We start from the raw sequence: 23,319 nt of genomic DNA on the forward strand, positions 1-23,319 counted from the left end.
GACGGGGCCCGGGGGATTGTCGCCGCTATTGCGGCGTCAGACGCGCAGAGCTGCTCCCCGGAGTCTTCACATGTAGTGTTCGCCGCCGCCATGAGCTACACAGGTGGGCTCCGCAGGATGGGGATCGCGCCCGGGGTGGTGGGCGCGACAGGGACATGCCGGTGCCGTGCCAGACTCGCCCACGCCTCCCCTGGCGCTGGGGTCACTGCCCTCTGCGGTCACAAAATGGCGTCTTGGGCCCGTAGCTTCAGAGTCGCGCCCCTCTCGTCACGGCGCCTCGGTTTGCTGTGCTTGTAGACTGGCGTCTTGGATCTTGGCCGCCCGAGGTCTTGGCTTCTGTTGTCTATCTCTATAGGCCCCGAAACCTTGGCGCTGAGGTCTGGGTTCTCATGACCTCCATCCCTGGCCGGTGCGTCTTGAACCTCGACGCCTCCAGTCGTCGTTTTTAAGGCCTTGGCCTGTCAGATCAGTCTGCGGGCTCCGCCGCCGTCGCCATTGCATCCCCTCCCCTACGCAGTTTTGCGGCAAAATGCCGCAGCTACTTCCCCATCCCACCCTCCTTAGCCCGCTTGGGAGCTGGGAGAGGAGCCAGGCCCCAGGGGAATACGTAAATATTTGAAGGGTTTGGGCTGAGTGGGGGACTTTGGGTCCTTAGGGACTAAGCTTAGCCTTGGCAAGGAATGGCTAACTTCCAAATTGATTCACTCAGTATCTGTCAAATTTACCGTGTCAGGTGCAGAATGGGCACTGGGAATGCTGACAAGAATTCTTCAAGCAACTTAGAGACGAGGGTAGACCTTAACAGGCAAATAAATGAGCACAGGCAGTATTCTGGTGGTCAGTACTCTGAAATGGTTGATACACTATATGGAGAGCATGGAGACCATTGTATAGACGTGAGGGTTAAGCAAATACTAGGTGGAGTGGAAGAGAGTCTTTACTCTCTTGTTGGTCCAGGAAATTGTTGTTGTAAAAGGCCCCAGGGCATGAACTGCTTGACTTGTAGATCTGCCAAGGAGACCAGTGGGATTTGAGCATAGAGGAAGGTGGAGGATGAAACCATAGAGGGGATGAGGCAGAGGTATGTTTTGGCAATCCTAAGTCATCCCTGGGGAAATTGCCAAGGCCACCTGAGTTTGCCTTGGCAGTGACTATTGAGGTTTCTCAGCACCATAGACTGGACCTCCCCATAGGGGGGAGGTATTTGAGGCTTGAGCATATGTGGTTGCTGGGTAACCTGCATTCTACTCAGAATGTTCAAGACTGAGAATGGAACTTCAGTCTCTGGCTTCTTTGTAGGCTACTCTGTGTTGACCTATGCCACATAATGTTGGCTACTATATGTACCGGTTCTCCCTGTTCTGGCCCCCAGGTCAAGAACCCCACTGTTTCTAGCAGCCATCTCCTAGCTCTATAGTTTTCAACTAGGTTGATTCTGACCCTTCCTCCTCACCCCCAATTTGGCAATGTCTGGTTGTCTCTAAGAGTAGGGGGGTTCTACTGACATCTAGTGGATAGAGGCCAGTGATGATGCTCAGCATTCTACAATGCACAGTAAGTGCCCCACCACTACTGGTCCCATACATCTGTGGTGCCAAGATTAGGCAAGCTGTGCTGCAGCCTTTTTGTAGCATTTCTAGTTTGAGGAAAGTCAGGGCTGTTGCTGACCTCTCTGAAATTGAGTTGTAATTCTTGTCTCCAAGTGTTACCAAGAACTGAAGATGGTTCTATGGAATTTAGGGGCAGGACTGCAGAAGAAAGCAAATGAAGGGTTGAATGCTGTGGGCTAGCTTAATAATGGAGCATTAATTTTTATAGATGAGGGAACTGAATCAGAGAAGTCACTAATGGCTAAGCCTGAATTTTAGCTCCAGATCTTATAGACTAATAAGCTACTGATTATTTTTTTTCTTAATATTGATAAGATGAAAACTGCAGTAGCTTTATAATGTTGGTCTTTTCTTTTTAAGAAGTACGTCAGGGTTGGGGGTGTAGCTTAGTGAGGAGTGTTATATAGCATGTAGCATGTGTGAGGCCCTGGATTCCATCTCTAGTCCAAAAAAAAAAAAAGAAGAGGAAGAAGCAGATCACTAAATTCAAAGGCATTTTAAGTCACATTTCAGGTGACTCTGCTTTAAGGATAAGCCCTGAAAGCCTTGAAGCAAATGTTACCATTATTATTAAGCATAAAAGGATGGGGCTGGAGTGGTGGCTCAGAGGTAGAGTGCTTGCCTGGCACATGTGAGACCCTGGGTTCAATTCTCAGCACCACATACAAATAAATAAATAAGGATCCATTAATGACTAAAAAATATTTTAAAAAAACACAAAAGGTGACAGAAATAATTATCTTTTTGTGAACTTATCAAGCTTGTGAACTCCTTTGCTTTATTTATACTTGGGAAGGGTGTCTCCCTCTTTAGGGAGAATGAAAATGGGATCAGTAGAAAAAAATAGGGCATAAAAAAATTTTGGAATCAGGCTTTCAAACAAAGGTCTGAAATGCTGCCATCTTTTTAGAAACATCACTCACAGTTGCATTGTGTTAGGAATGCACAAGTGGTTTAGCTTAGTGGTTGTAGCTTGGGTTACATTTAGGTTGCATTTTGGATGTCAGTTGAGACAATCAATCTGAAAGCTTGCCTCTGGTGGAGGCCTTGCCTCCAGGGTGACTCAAAACTCCTGTGTCTAGCAGATTGATGCTGACAGTGGTTCCTTACCATATGGAGCTCTCTGTAGGGCTTCTAGAAGAAACCTAACAAATGATCCAAGAAGGAGCAAAGCAGAAGTCTTTAAGAAGTCACTCAGCCGGGTGCAGTGGTGCATGCTCATAATCCCATCGGCTCAGGAGGCTGCAGCAGGAGGATCCTGAGTAAAGCCAGCTCAGCAACTTAGCAAGGCCCTAAGCAACTTAATGAGACCCTGTGTCTAAATAAAATATAAAAAAAGGGCTGGGGTTGAGCTCAGCGGTTGAGCACCCCTGGATTCAATCCAAGTACCAAAAGCAAAAGAGAAGTTACTCAGTCATTCCCCTTAATCATATTGGTCATACTGGCTACTTCTGTTTCTTTGGAAGGGGACTATATCACCCCAGGACATAAGAATCATTGGAGGTCATCTTGGAGGCTGGTTATCGCCGTTTTCGGCTCAGCTAGTTGAGGTTGGAAGCAACCTAACCAAGTTTAATTGTCCTAAATTTTGTCACTCTATATCATTTTTTCAAAGAATACTTTTTTAAAAAGGGGGGTGGGCTGGGATTGTAGCTCAATGATAGAGCGCTTGCCTCACATGCATGAGACTCTGGGTTCAATCCTCAGCACCACATAAAAATAATACATCTACAACTAAAAAATAATTTTTTAAAAAAGAAAAGGAATTAAACTAGAGATACTTTTGTATTTTTAAGGCTGCTAAGAGGGAAGGGTTATGTTGGCAAATTTGCATTCCATGGTCTAACCCTTAGCTTTATAGGACCATCCAGGACTTATTTTTTACCCCAGAGCTGATCAGTCTGTAAAATTGAAAGAAGAATAAAACACTTTATGCACCCAATAAAAATTTATTCATGACTGGCTAAAAAAAGACTTCCCCAGAGACAGTGTTGTGGGATAGAATATTAATGTGGGTAGCACAGTGTAGAGCAGATATTGCTATTGGCCTCTGGAGGTTTGATAAGTTTGCTGGATTGACTTCTTTTTCTCTTCTTGGTGATACTGGGGATCCTACCCAGGACCTTGAATATTCTAGGCAAGTGATCTACCGCTGAGCCATATCCCCAAGCCCTATCTTTTCTTTATTCTCAGGGAGGAGTAGGGCTCCGCTCCTGAATCAACAGATCTCTTACTATATAGATTATGTACTGCAATCTAGTATGTATTTTTATCAGGGTGTGATAGGTTCCCCATTGGAGTTGCAGTATGGTCATTTCTCTGTTTCCTCAGTTTCTGTATCTGTGGATTTAACTAACAGAAGATTGAAAACATTCAGGGAAAAATAATTGCATCTGTACTGAATATGTACAGATATTTTTTTTCTTATTATTTCCTAAACAATGTGGTGTAACTACGTAGCATTTATGTTGTATTAAAGTATACAGGAGTATACTTTAAATATACTTTAAATGGGTTCATCCCAGCATCATAAAACAAACAACACATTAATTCTGCACCAACTAGGCTAAAGAAAGATTGTAGATGTCCCACAGCTCTGTTTACCTCTACATGGGTTTTGACATATATGTGGGAAAGAGTAGGTTTGCAGATCTTTTTTGGACCTTGGGAATTGCAGGTTAAGGGATCTTGCCTGGTACTCTTCTGTTGGCTGCAGTGAAGATGGAATGAGATACTCAGACAAAACTCTTAGCACCCTGCAGGGGAAGCACTTGTTCAGTGTTGGCTGCTTTTTGCTGTAATCGTTGTTGTTAAGATCTTAAGAGATGAAATAGAGACTGTCAACAAATATGAGAATGTCTGCCAGGGGGAGGTACTTGGTTTTATTTATTTTTATTTTTTAGAGAGAGAGAGAGAGAGAGAGAATTTTTTTTTAATATTTATTTTTTAGTTTTCGGCGGACACAACATCTTTGTTTGTATGTGGTGCTGAGGATTGAGCCCGGGCTGCATGCATGCCAGGCTAGTGCGCTACTGCTTGAGCCACATCCCCAGCCCAAGGGTTTTGTATTTTTATTGTAAATAAGCTTTTGAGGGTTTGACTTTAATTTTCAGATCATGGACTGTCTCCAATGAAAATAGGCAAATATTGCCTATTTCCTTTCATGGCATTTATCATAATTTCAGTGCTAAAAGTAAATCTTTTTTCTTTTTCTTATTTATTTGTTTGTATGTGTGGTTGGGGAGAGGGTGCTAGGGATTGAATCCAGTGACACTTTACCACTGAGCTACATTCCTAGCCTTTTTCATTTTTATTCTGAGATTGTCTCACTAAATTGCCCAGGCTAACTCCAAGTCACTGGGGTTGCAGCGACTGAAATATAGTTTTAAATCAAGTGTTAGGATCAATCATAGTTTATTATAATCAGTCTTTAAGAGTAGTGGTTCTTGGGCTGGGGATGTGGCTCAAGCGGTGGCGCGCTCGCTTGGCATGCGGGTGGCCCGGGTTCGATCCTCAGCACCACATACAAACAAAGATGTTGTGTCCGCCGAGAACTAGAAAATAAATATTAAAAAAAAAATTATCTCTCTCTCTCCTCTCTCACTTTCTCTCCTCTCTCACTCTCTCTTAAAAAAAAAAAAAAAGAGTAGTGGTTCTTGATAGAGGGTCAAATTTTTCTTACTTGATACTAATTCCTTTTAAATGAAGATGTAGTTTTAGAACGAGAAAAGAAAGTATTTCATACCACTACAGGTTGAGTATCCCTTGTCTAATACTTGGGATCAGAAGTGTTTCAGATTTCAGATTTTTTTGGATTTTGGAATATTTGCATATACTTTATATCTTGGAATGGTACTTAAATCTAAATGTGAAATTCATTTGTTTCATATGCCTCTTGATACTTAACCTGAAGGTGATTTTGTAGTGTACCTCCATTTTGACCATGATCTGTCACATAGGTGGTCAGATGTGGAATTTGCCATTTGTGCCATTCTTATTGATGCTCAAGGAGTTTTCAGATTTTGAAGCATTTCAGATTAGGAATGCTCAGCCTGTATGTAGTTTGATACTTAATATTTCCATGTAAGCATATCAGCTTCAAATAATTACACCTGAGAAATAACAGGGACTGGAGGTGCAGCTCAGAGGTAAAATGAGGCCCTGGGTTTGATCTCAAGCACCATGACCAAAAGATAAAAAGGTAATAAACACTGTTTTTCTTCTTCTTTTTTGGTGGCACTCTGTATTGAACCCAGGAGCACTTTACCACTGAGTTACATCCCCGGACCCTTTTTATGTATTATTTTGGGACAGAGCCTCACTAAGTTACTCTGGCTGTCCTCAAACTTGGAATCCTCCTGCCTTAGTCTCCCAAGTTGTTGGGATTGTAGGTGTGTGCCATTAAACCCAACATATACACTTTCTTAAATGGAAAACCTAAAATATAAAGTAGTTTCTGTTTCAGATTTAGATTAGGAGGAGGAGGCATTTGCTTTAATATCACTTCAAAACCAACCATCATCCTTGTTTGAATTGGAAGTAGCATACTTTACAGTGATTTGGTAAAAAGTATTTTCCTGATTTAACTGAATGTGATAATTTGAGTATTCATTTGGCAAAATGGGTTACCGGCTTAAATGTTTAAAGTTTTTATCTAGTCCTTCTGGTGCAGCAAGTTAAACATAGCCTACCATCCATTGGTTAATATGTTCCAGAGATCTGATTAAAACATAGAATATAGCTGGGAGCTCCAGTAGCTTGGGAGACTGAGGCAGGAGGATTGCAAGTTCAAAGACAGCCTCAGCTCTGTCTCTAAACAAAAAACAAAAAGAGCTGGGGATGAGGTTCAGTGGTTCAGTGCCCCTGGGTTCAATCCCTGGTACCAAAACAATAAAAAATAAATACAACATGGAATTCAGAGGTTTGGGTGGTTTTCCAACTGGATGGAGGGCTTCGTCTTACTGTTGAGGAAAGTGTTAATCATTTTCCTGTGATTTGTTCAGAGAAATTAACCACACTGTGTATATGTTTAGGCTTTGTCCAGGGATCTGAAACCACTTTGCAGTCGACATATTCAGATACCAGCGCTCAACCCACCTGTGATTATGGTAAGTGTGGGCTCATAGTGGGAACCAGAGTGTTCTGCCTTTTATTGGCAGTGTTGTCTTTGTTGCCTTGGATTTTACTGTCAGTCTGTCTTCCTCTACTAAACCCAAACTTGTATCAAGTGTTACAGTGGGCCATGTGAATAGCTAGTGCTTCCTTTTGCAATTAGGATAACAATATCTGTGTTACTGAACAAGCCAGAGTATAAATGATTAGTTTCTTTGGCCCTTAAACATTTTATAGAAGTAAGTACCTATGGTCTTCGACTGAAGATCTGTCTTCAGAAAATTCTCCTTGAGAGCCTGGAAAGGAAAGTAGCCAATCAAAGTCTAAATGATTAGAAACTGAGCTTTTTACTGAGTTTCCAGGAGAAACTGAGCTTTTAACTTAGCCCCAGGGTGGTACTCGTGCCCACTCTCGGGGAGAGGCTGTTTGAATCTAGTTGGCTTTTAGAGATTGCGGTCAGGCCACCTTAAGCCAGTGACCTCCACACACATACAGTGTTAAATAAAATTGTCCAGTTGATTTCTCAATTGTGGATAGACAAACTTAATTCTCTAATTCAGAAGTAGCCATCCAACAAGATTCAGAGATGCTGTTCTGTTGGTGTGCAGCAACAGCCCAGAACACCAGTAAAGCTTGTCTTTCCATGGTCTCTGACCCTAGGGATGTCTGTTGAGAAGGAAAGGAGTTCTCTTTGGAATGGTTAATGTCTTGGTTACTGAGGTGGGTGATTTGTTTTACTTTCAAGGTCTAAGGAAAGATTGAACTGACATTCCCTCAGGAGTCACTGAATATATGGACTTAAATAAGCTCCCCGTGAATTAGAAAGTAGTCCCAGGGTAGGAAGAGAATAAAAATGTTTTGAAATTGGGTAAGGAGTGTCAGATATTTCATAAATGAGGAGAATTTTGGTTTTTGTGGCTTATCTGTCCTGTTGTCTCTTTCTGCCTCTTTTTTTTAAATCAAATGTAGTCCCAAATGGCACATCTTTTTTTTTTTTTTTTTTTTTTTTTAGTTTGGGCATGTAACCCAGGGTCTTAGAGCATGCTAGGCGAGCACTCTACCACTGAGTCAATCCTCAGCCCTTGTTACATCCTTTTAACTTTCTTTTTTATCTGGTTTACATATTCTGGATACAAGCCTTTTCTCAGATTTGCCATTTGCAGATATTTTCTCTCAGACCGACTTGTCTATACTCTTTGTCATTATCTTTTATTTTTAATCTATAATAAATTTATAATTTTTTTTTAGTTGTGGATGCAAACAATATTTATTCATGTAGTGCTAAGGCTTGAACGCAGTGCCTCACACATGCAAAGCAAGTGCTCTACCACTGAGCCATAACCCCAGCCCCTGTCATTGTCTTTTTTTTTTTTTTTTAATAATATTAATTTTTTTAGTTTTTGGTGGACACAACATCTTTATTTGTACGTGGTGCTGAGGAATGAACCCAGGGCTGCGCGCATGCCAGGCAAGTGTGCTACCGCTTAAGCCACATCTCCAGCCCCTGTCGTTGTCTTTTGATGAACACAAATTCCGATGAAATTTTGATGAAATCCAATTTATCGCTTTTTTTTTCCTTTAATGGATCATAATTCTGGTGTTGTAGTTAACAAATTGTTCCTAACTCAAAGTCACAGAATTTTTCTTATAGATGTTTTAAGTTTTAGGTTTTACATTTAGTCTGTGATCCATTTTAAGTTAATTATTCTATAAAATGTATAGTAGATGGCAAGGTTCTTTTTTGGCTAGGGGCGAGGGTATGTAAATATATAGTTGTTCCAGTACCAGTTGTTGAAAATGCTATCCTGTCTCCATTTAATTTCCTTTGTACCTTTGTTAAAAATCACGAGACCAGGGGCTGGCATTGTGGCTCAGTGGTAGAGCGCTCGCCTAGCACGTGCAAGGCCCTGGATTCCATCCTCAGCACCATATTAAATAAATAAACAAACAAAAATAAATAAATAAATAAAAATAAAGATGTTGTTTAAAAAATATCTCTAGACCATATATTGTGTTTTTTGGGCTGTACTTCTCTTCAGTCAATCTGTATATCTGAATTCTCTCTAATACCATACTGTATTAGTTACTGGATAGGAAATCTTGAAATCAGTTTAATGTGAGTTCTCTGAGTTTATTCTTTTTCAAAATTGTTTTGAATATTCTAGTTCCTTTGCTTTTGCATATACAGTTTAGAATCAGGATGTCAATTTTTATTAAAACTTGTGCTGAGATTTTGAGTGAGATAGCCTTGAATCTATAGATTAGTGTGGGAGATTTGACATCTTAATAATTTGAAGTCTTTTTGAACCACAGGCACAATGTCACTCCATTTATTTAATGACTTTTTTCATTAGTATTCTATAGGTTTCAACCCACAGATCCTACACATATTTTGTTGGTTTACACTTAAGTATTTCATGTTTTTAATGCTACAGTAAATCTCAGTTTTAAAATTTTCAATTTCTGTGGGCCTGGAGTGTGCTCAGTGGTAGAGAAAGTGAGGTCCTGAGTTGAATCCCTGGCACCTTTCTCTTCGTTTTTTTGGGTTTTGTTTGTTTGTTTTGTTACAGTTGTTAATTACTAATATGTAGAAATATGATTATTCAATTTATGTATTTGATATGTTTTATTTATTTATTTCTTTTAATCATATCTGGGTTTGAACCTAGGGACACTTTGCCACTGAGCTACATCTTCAGCCCTTTTTATTTTGAAGACAAGGTCTTGCTAAATTGATGAGACTGGCCTCAAACTTGTGATCTTCCTGCTTCAGCCTCCTGAATCACTGGGATTACAAGCATGTGTTACTACTCCAGGCTTTATTTGACACTTATAAATTTAGCTGGGTGTGGTGGCACAGGCCTTTATCTCTGTAGCTCAGAAGGTTGAGGCAGGAGGATTGCAAGTTCAAAGCCAGCTGCAACAACTTAATGAGGCCCTAAGCAACTTGGCAAGATCCTATCTCAGAAATAAAAAGCATTGGGGATGTGGCTCAGAGGTAAAGCACGCCTGGGTTCAATCCCTGGCACCAATATGTGTGTGTGTGTGTATACATTTATAAATTTACAGTATTTGAATTTAATTTGTATTTTAACCTTGTAATAAGCCTTGCTAAGTTCATTTGTTCTCTTTTGTAGATTTTGAGGGTTTTAATATAGACCATTGTTGAGTGGAATTTTTTTCTTTGTAAGTTGCAGGAACAATATAACAACATTTAAATATCACTTAAACATTGGTCAACCGGGATCCTACCATTTTAATACTTAATCTTCGTTAACTTACCTATTTTATATGTTTGAATAATTTACAGGTGGAAGGGTTGTGTGTCCTGCTTTATTTTGCTTATGTTAGATGCATTTCCTTGTGCTACATAAAACAGGAGTTTTTGTTGTTGTTACCAGGGATTTTGAACCTGGGGAGCTTAACTGAGCCATATCCCCAGCTGTTTTTATATAAAGTATGAGATGAGGTCTAAGTTGCCAAGGCTGGCTATACCTGGCTATAAATTGTTTTGATGGCTATATTCTCACTGAGTAAGTAGGCTGTAATCCTGGAAGTTGAATATTTAAATTGTGTTCTGTTTTTGGTCTGTAAGTATTGCTTATTGTGACTACCTCCTTTTTCTTTTGAAAAAAGTTGTAGCTGGGCACTACGGTGCCCATGTATAATCCTAGCTACTTGGGAGACCAAGGCAGGAGAACTGTAAATTCAAAGGCCAGCTTGGGCAATTTATGTCTCAAATGTCTCAAAACAAAAAATGGAAAGGTCTGGGGATTTAGCTCAGAGTTCAGTAACAAAAGCTAAAAAGAACAAAACTGTCCTTAAAATTCCCTTTGTCGACCATGATCTCATTCTTTCGGGGGACAGAGTGAATTGGGGTCTTCTTTCAGATTTGGCAGGTCCTATGGAGTCCTCAAGTCCCCAAACATCAGTCTAGGCACAGGCATTCTCTTGCCAAGGGACCCAGCTAGTGAGTGCATTAGGGAGCCTGGTCGCTCCAGGTATAGCAAGTAGTACATAGTGAGTGCTTGACCAAAGGGACTCCTCTGGTGGCAGCTCTTTCACAGAATGTACCATACTGTTTGCTTCCTTACTCCTTTCTATCAGATTCTCAGCACCTGAAGCCTGAGGTGACTCATAGACAGAGCCCCAATGGCTCTGCCTTTCTCTCTCAATCCTTCTTCCTTTGAAATAGCCAGAGGCCAGGCTCTTGTTAGTTGTTCACAGTGTAGCTTTGCTGGCCTCTCTTTTGTTTGTGGGAATGGCTCCTTCATTGCCCTTTCTTTAAAAGGTTTCCAGCTCCTGGCCATCCCTTGTTACTCTCCCTTAACATCAAGCAGCATTCTGGGTTTGAACAGTGCCTGGGACAGCCAGCCTCTGCTTAGAATGATAGTTGTTGCTGGGTGGCCTATAATCCCAGCTACTCAGGAGGCTGAGGCAGGAGGATCATAAGTTTGAGGCCAGCCTTGGCAACTTGGTGAATCCCTGTCTCAAAATTAAAAAGGTCTCAGTATGGGGCTAGGCTTGTAGCTCAGTGGTAGAGTACTTGCCTCGCACGCATGAGGCCCTGGGTTCCATCCTCAGCACCACATAAAAGTAAATAAATAAAAATAAAGATATTGTGTCCATCTACAACTAAAAAAATTTTTTTTTAAAAAAAAGGAAAAAAGGTCTGGTATGTACGTAGCTCAGTGGTAAAGCACTCCTGGGTTCAATTCCTGGTTTTACCCTCACCCTCACACCACTGGATGTGGTGGTGCACGCTTATAGTACCAGTGGCACCAGAGGCTGAGACATGAGGATCACAGCTTGAGGCCAGCCTCGGCAATTTAGCAAAACCCCATCTCAAAAATAAAAGGGCTGAGAATGTGGCTCAGTGGTTGAGCATCCCCCAGGTTCAGTTTCTGGTACCAAGAAAAATGTTGTTGCATAGAACCATGGTTTTGTTTGCCTTACTCAAAGAGGACTTTTTCTTTGTGAGCTCTTTCATACCCATCGTTCATTAAATGTAGCAGTCATCTAGAGTACTTTGGCTAGTTTCTGACACCTTTCCATTCTCTGCATTTGTTGGGTTGTAGAGGAACCCAAATGCAGAACCATTTTCCTGGTTCATCTTTTTAGTTCACTGTTTCTCTTCTGTGATCTGGATTCTGCCATTTTTCAGGCTGCCATTTCAACAGCTCTGGTAGCCTCCTCTGGGGTGAGCTTGTCTCGATTGTCTGTAGGGCAGAGATGACATGTAATAGGAGGGAACTAGAGGGTCTCACCATAGATACAGGGTGTGGAGTTACCTTTCTCATGTGTTCCTTTGAGGAGGATCCATGGTCTCATTATTCAAAGTTCCCCTTGTCGGTTCTTAGTGGCTTTGTGCTCCTGAAGGAATGGATTTTACCACGTATTACTATCAAATCCAGAGCATAGTCATCTTATAATCCAGATTGTTTTTTCAATGGCTTTTCTCAAGCTAGGAGTTGCTCTTGGCTTTCCTTCAGTGATGTGCTCCCACTCAGCACACTTATACACTTCAAGGGCTTGTTGGCCCTCCCTATTTAGGCAGACATTTGGGGGACTGGGGTGGTTTGTTTTCCTGCTCCTTGTAGCTTGATGGGTAATTTGGGTGACATGATTTCAGCCTTGATATCAATTGTGCCAGCTGCCTCTTGCACAACACAGTCTGTGACATCTGTCTTATCTGTGAACCCAGGGCTTCAGGCATGCCAGGCAAGAGCTCTAACCTGCAGTCTACATGAGAAAAAAAAAACCCAAAAACGGTTTTCTTCTTCCTCTAATTAGTACTTGGTAGGCAGGGGTGGAGGGATGTTATGTTTTAATTCTAGCTTTTCAAGGTAGAAGTGTAGGAGTCAAGTTCAGTAGCTGAAAGTTTTGGGAACAAGAGAATCCTTAAATACCACAGCTCAGGGGCTGGGATTGTGGCTCAGCACTAGAGCTCACCTAGCACGGGCCTTACCTGGGTTCAATCCTCAGCACCACATAAAAATAAAGGCATTGTGTTGTGTCCATCTACACCTAGAAAATAAATATTTATATATAAAAAAAATACCACATGCTCAGAGCTATTTGTTGCCAGGGACCAGGGCAACAAATAGCCTGGTATATTTGCAGGGGGCTGTCTAGCATGAGGCATCTATCTCAGTTAGAGGAAGTCCTACAGCCAGCCAGTCAGGTAGTAGGAGTAACTGTTTTCATTTGTGAATTAAACTGAGTTAAATTCATGTTCTTTTGGAAGTGATTATAGATGTAATTGCAATTTTATTTTTTGTAGGCTATGGAACTTGGAACTCTGGGACAAACAGAGGTAAGTATCATTCCTGCAACCACTCTCCTCTCCCCCAGGATTGAACCAGTTGTTTCTCTGCCACTGCCAGCTTGACCAAAAGGGGATTTGGGTGTCTCTGGGGCCAGCTGCTACATCAGAGAAGATCTTTATTGGAATGGCTGGGGCCCACCTGCCCTTGGGTGGCTAGGGTCCCCAGCTTATCTCTTGTGACAGAGACACCCTTTTCTGTATGTTTGTTTCAGTCTGCCTTCTCCTTCCTGCCCTGTCATCTGTCTATCTCTGTCTCCTCCACTGCAGGCTACGAGAATTATGGTTATGGCTATGGCTATGGCCAGGATAACACCACCAACTATGGGTATGGTATGGCCACTTCAAACTCTTGGGAAATGCCTAGCTCTGACACAAATGCAAACCCTAGTGCCTCGGGTAGCGCCAGTGCCGATTCCGTTTTATCCAGAATTAACCAGCGTTTAGATATGGTTCCACACTTGGAGACAGACATGATACAAGGCGGCGTGTACAGCTCAGGTGGAGAAAGGTGAGTAGGGGCCTACCTAGGAGCTGAGATTCTGCAGGGGTATCTCCTGTCTGCTGGCATTTCTGTTGAATATGCTTCTGTGACCCTTTTCTCCATCCTTGCTCTGTTCTACTGGATGCTTTGCTCTCAGTGGGGTCCATTGTACTTCCTTTCTTTGACCTATGTTGCCCTCGTGGTCAGCTTCTCTCTAGCTTCAGGCAGGGAACAAGTTTGGATTGGCCTGGCTGCATCATACCCACAGAATGGCTCCTCAGGAGCAGTGTGTCCAGCAGCCCCTCTCTTTGGGACAACACTTTGGTGTTTAATCTAGACTTTGCATCCTGCAAGACAGAGCAAGGACGGGTTGGGTTTGTGTGAACAGTGGGACAAGCCCTTGGGACTGACCACTGTGAGCTATGCTGTCTTCCATACAGAGGAGGGACAGAAATGGACACTTGCTAGTCATTTTTCAATGCCTTATAAATGTACACCTGTTGAAAACATCCTTATGAGGAACTCTTGCTATCCTCATTTTATAGATGGAGAAACTGAAGCACAGTCATGTCATTTCCTTTGCCAGAAAGGGCCCCTTGACTAATTGGTGGGGCTGGGTGGGACTCGCACCCAGATATACCACACCGCAAAGCATTGTCTATGGGTAGTTGTCATTGACTGAACTGGTATCCATCTAGGGGTACTTGTGCCCTAGTGAGGAGAATAAAGAGGGGCCTGGTGGTCACTGGTAAGGCCAAGTGTGGCCCCAGGGCTATTGGGGGAGGGAGCAAGGGAACTTGCTTGCATGGACTTGAGTCCCTGTAGTGCACCACCTTGCCATAGCTTGGAGCCCAGAGAGCAGGGACAGGGGAGGAATGGCAGTGCTAGCTGCTTCTCTTGTATCTGCTGGTGCCTTCTAGGGACTTAGGTTTGGGGAGGAGAATGTAAGGAGGGTCCCCCGTGTATGTGAGGTTTGTGTGGTGTGGGGCATGGGCTATCGCTATGGTTAAACTGCCTCTCCTGGGCAGGAGTCCTTGCCTCCTTCCCAGTTGCTGTATAGGGTTTAGAGCCCTTTTCCAGCGCTTTGGCAAGGTCACAATGTCTACTAAGAAACGTTCACCATTTTATTCCATTTCATCTGGATTGTGAGGGGCTTGGGAGGGTTTTTGTGGGTCCCCCTAGTCACATAGGATGAGGTCTGAATTGTTTCTCATGGGCATCATTTGCCTCAGTGGCTAAGCATACATTATGCTGGGATACTTACCTCTTCTCCTGAAGAGCACCCTTGGGCATTGTGGCTATCACAAATGGATTTTGATTTCTGAAGGGTAATGGGAGCAGCCTTGCCTCTCATAGGGCCTTGGATTAGAGCTTTCCTGCTAGGTGTTAGTCCTTCTTAGTGGCCCCTATGTGAGGCCCCTATGAGAATGTCATCTGAGAGGCCTTTCCTTCTTCTAAAATTCTCTGCTTGTTAGAGTCCAGAACATTTTAACTGGCATTTCTGAACACTGAGTCTCCCTGACAGGGCAGGGTGGGTGCTAGAGTTGCATTTCCTGTCCCTGATCTGGGAGGTTGAAAGGATGGCAGGAGCAGTTGGCTTGGCCAAAAGGCCAGCTGAATATGAGCAATTCTGAGGGAACTCTGCCTGATGCTTGCCACATGTCTCTGCAGATATGATTCCTACGAGGCCTGTGACTCAAGGGCCGTCCTGAGTGAGCGTGACCTGTACCGGTCGGGCTATGACTATGGCGAGCTTGACCCTGAGATGGAAATGGCCTATGAGGGCCAGTATGATGCCTACCGTGACCAGTTCCGCATGCGTGGCGGCGATACCTTTGGTCCAAGGGCTCAGGGCTGGGCCCGGGATGCCCGGAGCGGCAGGCCAATGGCCTCGGGCTATGGGCGCATGTGGGAAGATCCCATGGGGGCCCGGGGCCAGTGCATGCCTGGTGCCTCCCGGCTGCCCTCCCTCTTCTCCCAGAACATCATCCCTGAGTATGGCATGTTCCAGGGCATGCGTGGCGGGGGCGCCTTCCCAGGTGGCTCCCGCTTTGGCTTCGGATTTGGCAATGGCATGAAGCAGATGAGGCGAACCTGGAAGACCTGGACTACGGCTGACTTCCGGGTAAGTGAGGAGGCCTGTCTCTCCTGGTCTCTGGTTGGAGTGGAGTCATCCCCTCTGACTCAGTTCCCTTTCTCTGGCTCAGACCAAAAAGAAGAAGAGAAAGCAGGGTGGCAGTCCTGATGAGCCGGACAGCAAAGCTACCCGGACGGACTGCTCAGAGAACAGTGACTCAGACAATGGTGAGCACGGGGCCTTGCCTCCTTCCCTTTACCTGCCTCTGTGGAGATTCTGGGATGAATTTGACTCCTCTCCCTTACAGATGAGGGCACTGAGGGGGAAGCCGCAGAGGGCACTGAAGGTATCGACGCTATGGAAAAAGGATCCAGAGCAGTAAGTGGCCCCTGGCCTTGAGCTTTTTCTCCCTGCAGGTGAGGCCTGTGAAGACCAAACTGAGCTGAAATGCAGGCCTCACCACAGGGGTCTTAGGCAGTGTTATCGCCTGTGTGCATGGGTGGTGGGTGACCAGCACCAGCTCCTGGCCCTGGGTCTTGTTATTTGGAGTCATTTATAAGTAACTGCACACTTAAAGTTGGATTTTAAAATTATATTAGGAAGGAGAGGATGAGGAAGGAAAAGAGGATGGGAGAGAAGAAGGCAAAGAAGATTCAGAGAAAGGTGAGTCTTCTAGGGGGCCTGGGTTTTAGGTGGCTCTTCCAGGTACTCATGGGAAGGATCCAGCTGAGGGTAGGGTTGTGGCAGAAAAGTGGCTGGCTGGCTGGGGACCTGCCTTGTGGGGCTGGGTATGTGCTGGCAGGGACTTTGCTTCCTCCCCTGCTCCTTCCTATCCTGACCCTATTCTTCCTAGGTGGAGTCTATGGATGGCATTGTCCCTGTCTAGCATTATTGGTTTTGCCTTCAGGTTGGGGCAGCAAGCAAAAGTGTGGGGACCCCTAGGCACAATCCCTGCTATTGGTCCCTCAGTAACGTGCAATTCCGAGTCCTCAGTGGCTGGTGTCTTGAGTTGGGACCCTTGGTGCAGTTTTTACGGCTGTGGTTTGCGTGTCCTCTCCCTTAGCGCCTCTCCAGCCCCTGTTGGGAGTCCGTGTCCCCCCATCTGAGTGATGAGCGCCAGCAGGTACCTACCAGTAAATCCAGCCTCAGCCTACTGTTGCCGCGGTGGGGGGTGGGCAGGGCCATGTGAGCGGCCTCCCTGCATCCCACCACCTGGCCCCTCTGAACATGTGCCAGTGTCCCCTCCAAGACAGCTTCTTTTTGCCTTCCAGCTTCCCCATGGCCCACTCCACAGAGAGTGAGGGTATCCTGGAGAGCAGAGGGTTCAGCGTGTATCTCCCCATTCCTGGCGCCTAGGCCAAACCTACTTCCTGCCCAGCCCAGGGTATCCAGCCCTGCTCATGGCCAAAGGCCTTGCGTAAACAACTGCTCTCAGATGGACCCTCTGGAATGAACTGCGGGTGATTCAGCCAGAGGCCTTAGGCCTGCCCTTTCCTGGCAAAGCCAAGCTGGTGATTGTGCCCCTCTGTTCCCACAGGGGCCCTTATCACCCAGGATGAGAGTAGCCAGGCCAAACGCAAGTTGCAGGCAAGCAAGAAGAGCCAGGACAAACAGAAAAAGCGGCAGCGAGACCGCATGGTGGAAAGGTAACCAGCTTCCCTCCATCCCTTTGCCTCTGCCTCGCTCTGGGGCTGCCGCCAGGAGAACAGGGCCATAGCTCTGCCATCTCGCCGCCCTCTGGCCTCCCTTGGGAGCCACCACCTGCTCGGCCGTGCATGGACCCTGCTTCCCGCCAGGCCCAGCTCCTAAGGCCTGACTCATCCCCTGCCCCTCTGTGGCCGCCTGGTGACCGCTGGCATCTGTGGCCTGAGACCTGACACTGCTCGGCACCGTTGCCCAGAAGCTCCGGCGCTAGGTCACTCAGCGCACGAGCCCCGAGGTGCACTGGGGGCCCGATGCCCCTGAGGGAGGGGGCCAGCTCATCAGAGACTCAAGGTCCAAGGCGCCTGTGCCACCCCAACTAGCTGCCAAGAGGCCGCCGCCGTGCTCAGGAGAGATGGCAGCACCTGTGGGCTATGGCAGCCTCGGGCCTGCCCTCTGCCCTACCCGCCGGCCCTGTCAGGCCGGGCCTGTCTGTGGCTGAGCCCTTCACGCCCCTTGGTCGGGTCTGTCTGCCCTCAGGGCTCCCGCACTGGCGCTTGCCTCCTCCGCCTCAGACTCTTGCTCTTGCTGGACCTTCCTCAGCCTCGCCGGCGCCTGGCCCCTGGGCTCTCCAGACAAAGCTGACCCCGTGGCCCAGATAAGGACGTCCGGCAGAGGTAGGGACCCGCCCCGAGGCCTCGGTGGCGGCTGGCCTCCTCCGCCCCTTGCCACGGCGGCCTGCTCCAGCCCAGGCCCCAGACCCCGGGCTTCTGCTGTGGACACCAGGCCCAGACAGAGCACCTCGCCCAGGTGACTCCAGGCTGCCCTCTGGCAGGCCGGGCAGGCGCCCTCCTTCCAGCTCAGACTGGTCTCTTCTTGGAAGAGGAAGATGAGGCAGCAGGTGCCCAGGCCTGCTTGCCTTCCATCCCTCCCGACACCACCCCCAAGCATTCTGAGCAGAGGATGGGCTGGGCCTTTGAGTTCCCCAGAACCCAGAAGGAAGATGCAGCACCTTTTCGGGCCCTGCCTCGGGACTGCGTACTCCACTCTGCACCTCAGGGCCACCTGGCTCACGCCAGGGCATCCTTCCTTCCGGTTCCCACCTGGGCCAAGTGCACAAGCTCCTGCCCAGCCTTGGTAGAGTGGCCCTCCGGCAACCTTCCAGCGACTCCTTGCCTGTTGCAGCAGCTGCTGCCTCAGGCTTCGGCCTCCTGCCTATGGGAAGGAAGAGCTCCTCCCCTGTCCCCTACGTTGCAGTAACTGCAGCCTGCAGACTCGCCCTTTCTGCTCCCGACCCTCCTGGTCCCAGCCTGTCCCTCTGCTGGGACCGCACTTCAGAGGCCCGTGAGCAAGCCCTGTTTCAGGGCTCGCAGCTGGGTTGGGTGAGGCGGCAACACCTTTCCCTGGGACCCTTGCAGCCTCAGCTGCTTGTTTCCCTCCCGTGGCAGGATCCAGTTTGTGTGTTCTCTCTGCAAATACCGGACCTTCTATGAGGATGAGATGGCCAGCCACCTTGACAGCAAGTTCCACAAGGAGCACTTTAAGTATGTAGGCACCAAGCTCCCTAAGCAGACGGCTGACTTTCTGCAAGTAAGCCTCAGAGCAGTGTAGCTAGTCTTGTTTTTTTTGGGTCCCTGGTGACACAGGGCAGCCCTCATGAAATTCCGTGTCTCTGGCAGGAGTACGTCACCAACAAAACCAGAAAGACAGAGGAACTCCGAAAAACTGTGGAGGACCTTGATGGTCTGATCCAGCAGATTTACAGAGATCAGGATCTGACCCAAGGTGAGGAGGTTCTATCCCACTGCCCACCAAGTAGCACCTTGGCCTGCCCTCCTCCGCTTCTCCATATAGGATTGTGACATCCCTTTGTTTTTTTGGAAGATTGAACGAGAAAAGCCTCAGTCCCATATAGATAATCATGTTGAAAAGCTGGGCTGATATTTTTCCTAGACTTCTGGGTTTGTCTTAGGCACTTAGGACCAATGGTGACTCCCTTCTTCCTCCCTCCTCCCCCCACAGAAATTGCCATGGAGCATTTTGTGAAGAAGGTGGAGGCAGCCCATTGTGCTGCCTGTGACCTCTTTATTCCCATGCAGTTTGGGATCATCCAGAAGCATCTCAAGACCATGGATCACAACCGAAACCGCAGGGTGAGTGGCCATAGGTGGCTTCTCCCTCCTATTGGTGAACTGATTGAGGCCTCTGGGGATGTCCTGTGGTTGTAATGAGAGGGGGAAGGCAGGGGACAATAGATAAAGATAGTTCCAGTCCAGTGCAATCACTATGGTTACATAGAGAAAGCCAGGAGATGGGGACATGGCCTGGGAAAAGGTGATGTTGAGCTGGGCCTTCAAGACCAGTGCACCATGAGATATGGGAACCACCATTTCCATAGGGGCCAACCACCAGATTAGGTTCAGAAAAAAGATGGAGAAACATACAGGGCCCCTGTTGCTGGAGCAGTGGTTGGACTTCAGAGGTTCATAGGCACTATAATCTAGGGTGAGAAGAGAGCCTTCGAAGTACAGGAACAGGAGGTTGGCCTGTGGGAGTGACCAGGAGCCAGGGATGACTCAGGTTTCTGACTCTGAGAACTGAGTAGACAAGGGTGGGGTATATCTAGTTCAGAAAGAGAAGCACATTTGGCAAGAAAATGAGTATGTTCTTTTTTGCTGGCATATCTGGAGAAGATGTTTTCTGATTGAAGTGGTGACATGTTGGGTAGGAGTTAGCTGTTAAAAATCAGGTGATGTGGCAGGACTGCAGTAGGGAGAGAACACAGAGGCCCAGATCCAGTTCTGAGCTAAAAGGAGATGTGGCCATCATCATAGAATGATGGGATTTATTTGTTGATAGCACCTAAGGTGAACATAGGAAATAGCATCTCTCATCCTTTTTTCATACCCATCTCAACTCATTTCTGGTCGTCTTCAGTGCACCAGTTCTCATTGAGGGGTCTGGCTTGGGTAGTTACAGATTGAGAATTGGCAAATGTCTAGAAAGATTAGGAAAGGATCCATTGGCTTTGGCAGCAGAAAAGCTGTATTGCCAAGAACAGTTTCTTAGGCTGGGAACTGATGGGGGATAGAGAGAAAAGACAGTGAATGGTGCAGAATACATGAATTATTAAAATTGTTGAAAAATCTTGGGGTGCAGTGATGTGTTCCTGTAATCTGAGCTACTTAAGAGGCTGAAACAAGAGGATAACAGGTTCAAGGTCAGCCTGGACAATTTAGCAAGAAGAGATATAGTTTAGGACTGGGATGTAGCTCAGTAGTAGAGTGCTTGCCTAGCATACAAGAAACCCTGGGTTTAATCCCCAGTGGGCCGCCCCCCTCAAACATCTAGGAAATGAGTGACAGCAGTTGATCCTAAAAGAATTTAAATGCTACATGTGGGGGTTTTTTTGTTTTGTTTTGTTTTTAATTTAATTCCCCCTCCCCATCCCAGTACTGGGGATTGAATCCAGGGCCTCATGTTTGCTAGGTAAGCACTCCACCACTGAGCTATACCCCAGCCCTTTTTATTTACTCTGAGACATGATGTAAGTTGCCTAAACTAACCTCTTAACTTGTGATGCTCTTGCCTCAGTTGCCAAGTTACTGTATGTACCACCACACACAGATAAATACTCTTAATTCTTTAAAAAATATTTATTTTTTAGTTGTAGGGGGACACAATATCCTTATTTTATGTGGCGCTGAGGATTGAACCCAGTTCCTCACGCTAAGGGAGTGCTCTACCTCTGAGCCACAACCTCAGCCCGATACTTCTATTTTTTTTTTTTAAGTTCTGGACTATGATCATGAAAGGAAAGCTTCTTGTTATTATTTTAGTAACAGCTTTACTGAGGTATAATTCATATGCCATATAATTCACCCATTTAAGATGTACAGTTCAGGGGCTGGGGCTGGGGCTTAGCAGTAGCGCACTTGCCTGGCATGTGTGAGGCACTGGGTTTGATTCTCAGCACCGCATATAAATACATAAAATAAAGGTCTATCAACAACTAAAAAATCTATTGAAAAAAGAGATGTACAGTTCAATAGTTTTTAGTTGATACATAGATTTCTATATACTCAGAAGCCACTGCCACAATCAATTATAGGATTTTCATCACCTCAAAAAGAAATTCATAACCTTTAGCTATCACCTCTTATCTTCCCCTTATATTAGTTATCAGTCTGGTACATATATTCCTTTTTTTTTGGTACCATGGATTGAATTCAGGGTGTGCTTAACCACTAAATCACTTCCCCAGTCGTTTTTTATATTTTATTTAGAGACAGGGTCTTGCTGAGTTGCTTAGGACCTTGCTAAGTTGCTGAGGCTGGTTTTGAACTTAGGATCCTCCTGCCTCAGATTCCGGAGCCTTTGGGATTATAGGCATGTACCAACGTACCCAGCCGCATTGTTTGTTTTTCCATTCATTTATTTGGGTATTTGGGTTGTTTCTTCCTTTTGGCTATTAAGAGTAATGCTCTCAGGAACAGTGGTGTGCAAGTTCTTCTGTGCACATTTGTTTTCATTTCTCTTGGGTATTTACATAGGAATGGACTGCTTGAATTAAATAGTAAATCTTTTTTGGGGTGTGTGTAGTACTGGTGGTTGAATTTAGGAATATTCTGCTTCTGAGCTATATTCCATTCCTTTCTAAATTTTATTTTGAGATAGGGTCTTACTCAGTTGCTGAGGCTAGCCTCAAGCTTGTAATCCTCCTGCTTCAGTCTCCTGTGTCACTGGGATTACAGGAGTGAACCACCATGCCCAGATCAAATTTTTTTTCTTTTATTGCTTTTACTTTGGGTGTCATATCCAAGAATCCATTGACAAATACAAGATTATGAGGATTTACCCCTATGATTTCTTCTTGAAGAGTTTTATGGTTCTAGCTTTTACAGTTAGGCCTTGGTCCACTTTGTTTTTTTCATATGGTGTGAGGTCAGGGTCTCACTTTATTCTTTTACATGTGGATATTCAATTGTCCTAGCACCATTTGAAAGAGACTATTTTTTCCTCATTGAATGATCTTGGCACTCTTGTTAAGTTAGTGGACCATAGCTGTGTGGTTTTATTTCTGGACTTAGAATTTTTTTTAATTATTATTTTTAATTTATATATATATAAAATAGCGGAATACATTACAATTCTTATTATACATACAGAGCACAATTTTTTATATCTCTGGTTGTATACAAAGTATATTCACACCAATTTGTGTCTTTATACATTTGGATAGTAATGTCCACCACATTCCACCATCATTTCTAACCCCATGCTCCCATCCTTTCCCTCCCACCCCTCTGCCCTATCTAGAGTTCATCTGTTCCTCCCACGCTCCCCCTACCTACCCCATTAAGAATCAGCCTCCTTATATCAGAGAAGACATTCGGCATTTGTTTTTTTTTTTGGGGGGGGGATTGGGTAACTTAGCATTATCTTCTCTAACTCCATCCATTTACCTGCAAATGCCATGATTTTATTCTTTCATTGCTGAGTAATATTCCATTGTGTATATATGCCACATTTTTTAATCCATTCATCTATCAAAGGGCATCTAGGTTGGCTCCACAGTGGACTTAAAATTCTATTCCATGGTTCTGTCTTTATGTTAGTACAGTTACTTTAGAAAGTACTTTATGTTAGTACTTTATGTTAGGAAATAGCCTTGTGAGATTTGAAATGATAAAATGTGCATTTTCCAACTCTATTGTTAGATTTCAAAATTGTTTGGATTATGATGTTTCCCTTGAATTTCCATGAGTTTTAGGATCAACTTAACAATTTCTCCAATGAAGTCAGCTGGTATTCTGATAGGATTGTGTTTTATTTCTAGACCAATTTGTGGACTATTACCACTTTTACAATATGTCCACTAATCCTTGAATGTGGAATATCTGAATTTATTTAGATATTCAATTTTTTTATATTTATTTTTTAGTTGTAATTGGACACAATATCTTTAATTTATTTATTCATTTTTATGTGGTGCTGAGGATCAAACCCAGGGCCTCACTCGTGCTAGGCGAGCTCTTTACCTCTGAGCCACAACCCCAGCCCAAGATAT

General features: G+C 45.0%; 1 protein-coding gene across 2 annotated transcripts in view; it reads left to right on the forward strand.

Annotated features, from left to right (window-relative positions):
* Window positions 1-23,319, forward strand: part of Akap8l (A-kinase anchoring protein 8 like) — a 36,859-nt gene continuing 13,540 nt past the window's right edge. The window contains exons 1-13 of one of the 2 annotated variants that reach the window (XM_076847155.2): window positions 1-103; window positions 6,644-6,718; window positions 13,006-13,038; window positions 13,318-13,375; window positions 13,478-13,558; window positions 15,203-15,656; window positions 15,739-15,835; window positions 15,916-15,986; window positions 16,208-16,271; window positions 17,146-17,254; window positions 18,698-18,839; window positions 18,929-19,034; window positions 19,272-19,402. In XM_076847155.2, the coding sequence (XP_076703270.1) occupies window positions 91-103; window positions 6,644-6,718; window positions 13,006-13,038; window positions 13,318-13,375; window positions 13,478-13,558; window positions 15,203-15,656; window positions 15,739-15,835; window positions 15,916-15,986; window positions 16,208-16,271; window positions 17,146-17,254; window positions 18,698-18,839; window positions 18,929-19,034; window positions 19,272-19,402 (1,434 nt within the window). In that variant the 5' untranslated portion in view covers window positions 1-90. Of the gene's footprint in view, window positions 104-6,643; window positions 6,719-13,005; window positions 13,039-13,317; window positions 13,559-15,202; window positions 15,657-15,738; window positions 15,836-15,915; window positions 15,987-16,207; window positions 16,272-17,145; window positions 17,255-18,697; window positions 18,840-18,928; window positions 19,035-19,271; window positions 19,403-23,319 lie in introns of both variants that reach the window. The other variant, XM_076847144.2, reaches the window with a different exon arrangement.

Source organism: Callospermophilus lateralis, chromosome 1 (assembly GCF_048772815.1).
Source record: "Callospermophilus lateralis isolate mCalLat2 chromosome 1, mCalLat2.hap1, whole genome shotgun sequence".
Taxonomy (NCBI): domain Eukaryota; kingdom Metazoa; phylum Chordata; class Mammalia; order Rodentia; family Sciuridae; genus Callospermophilus; species Callospermophilus lateralis.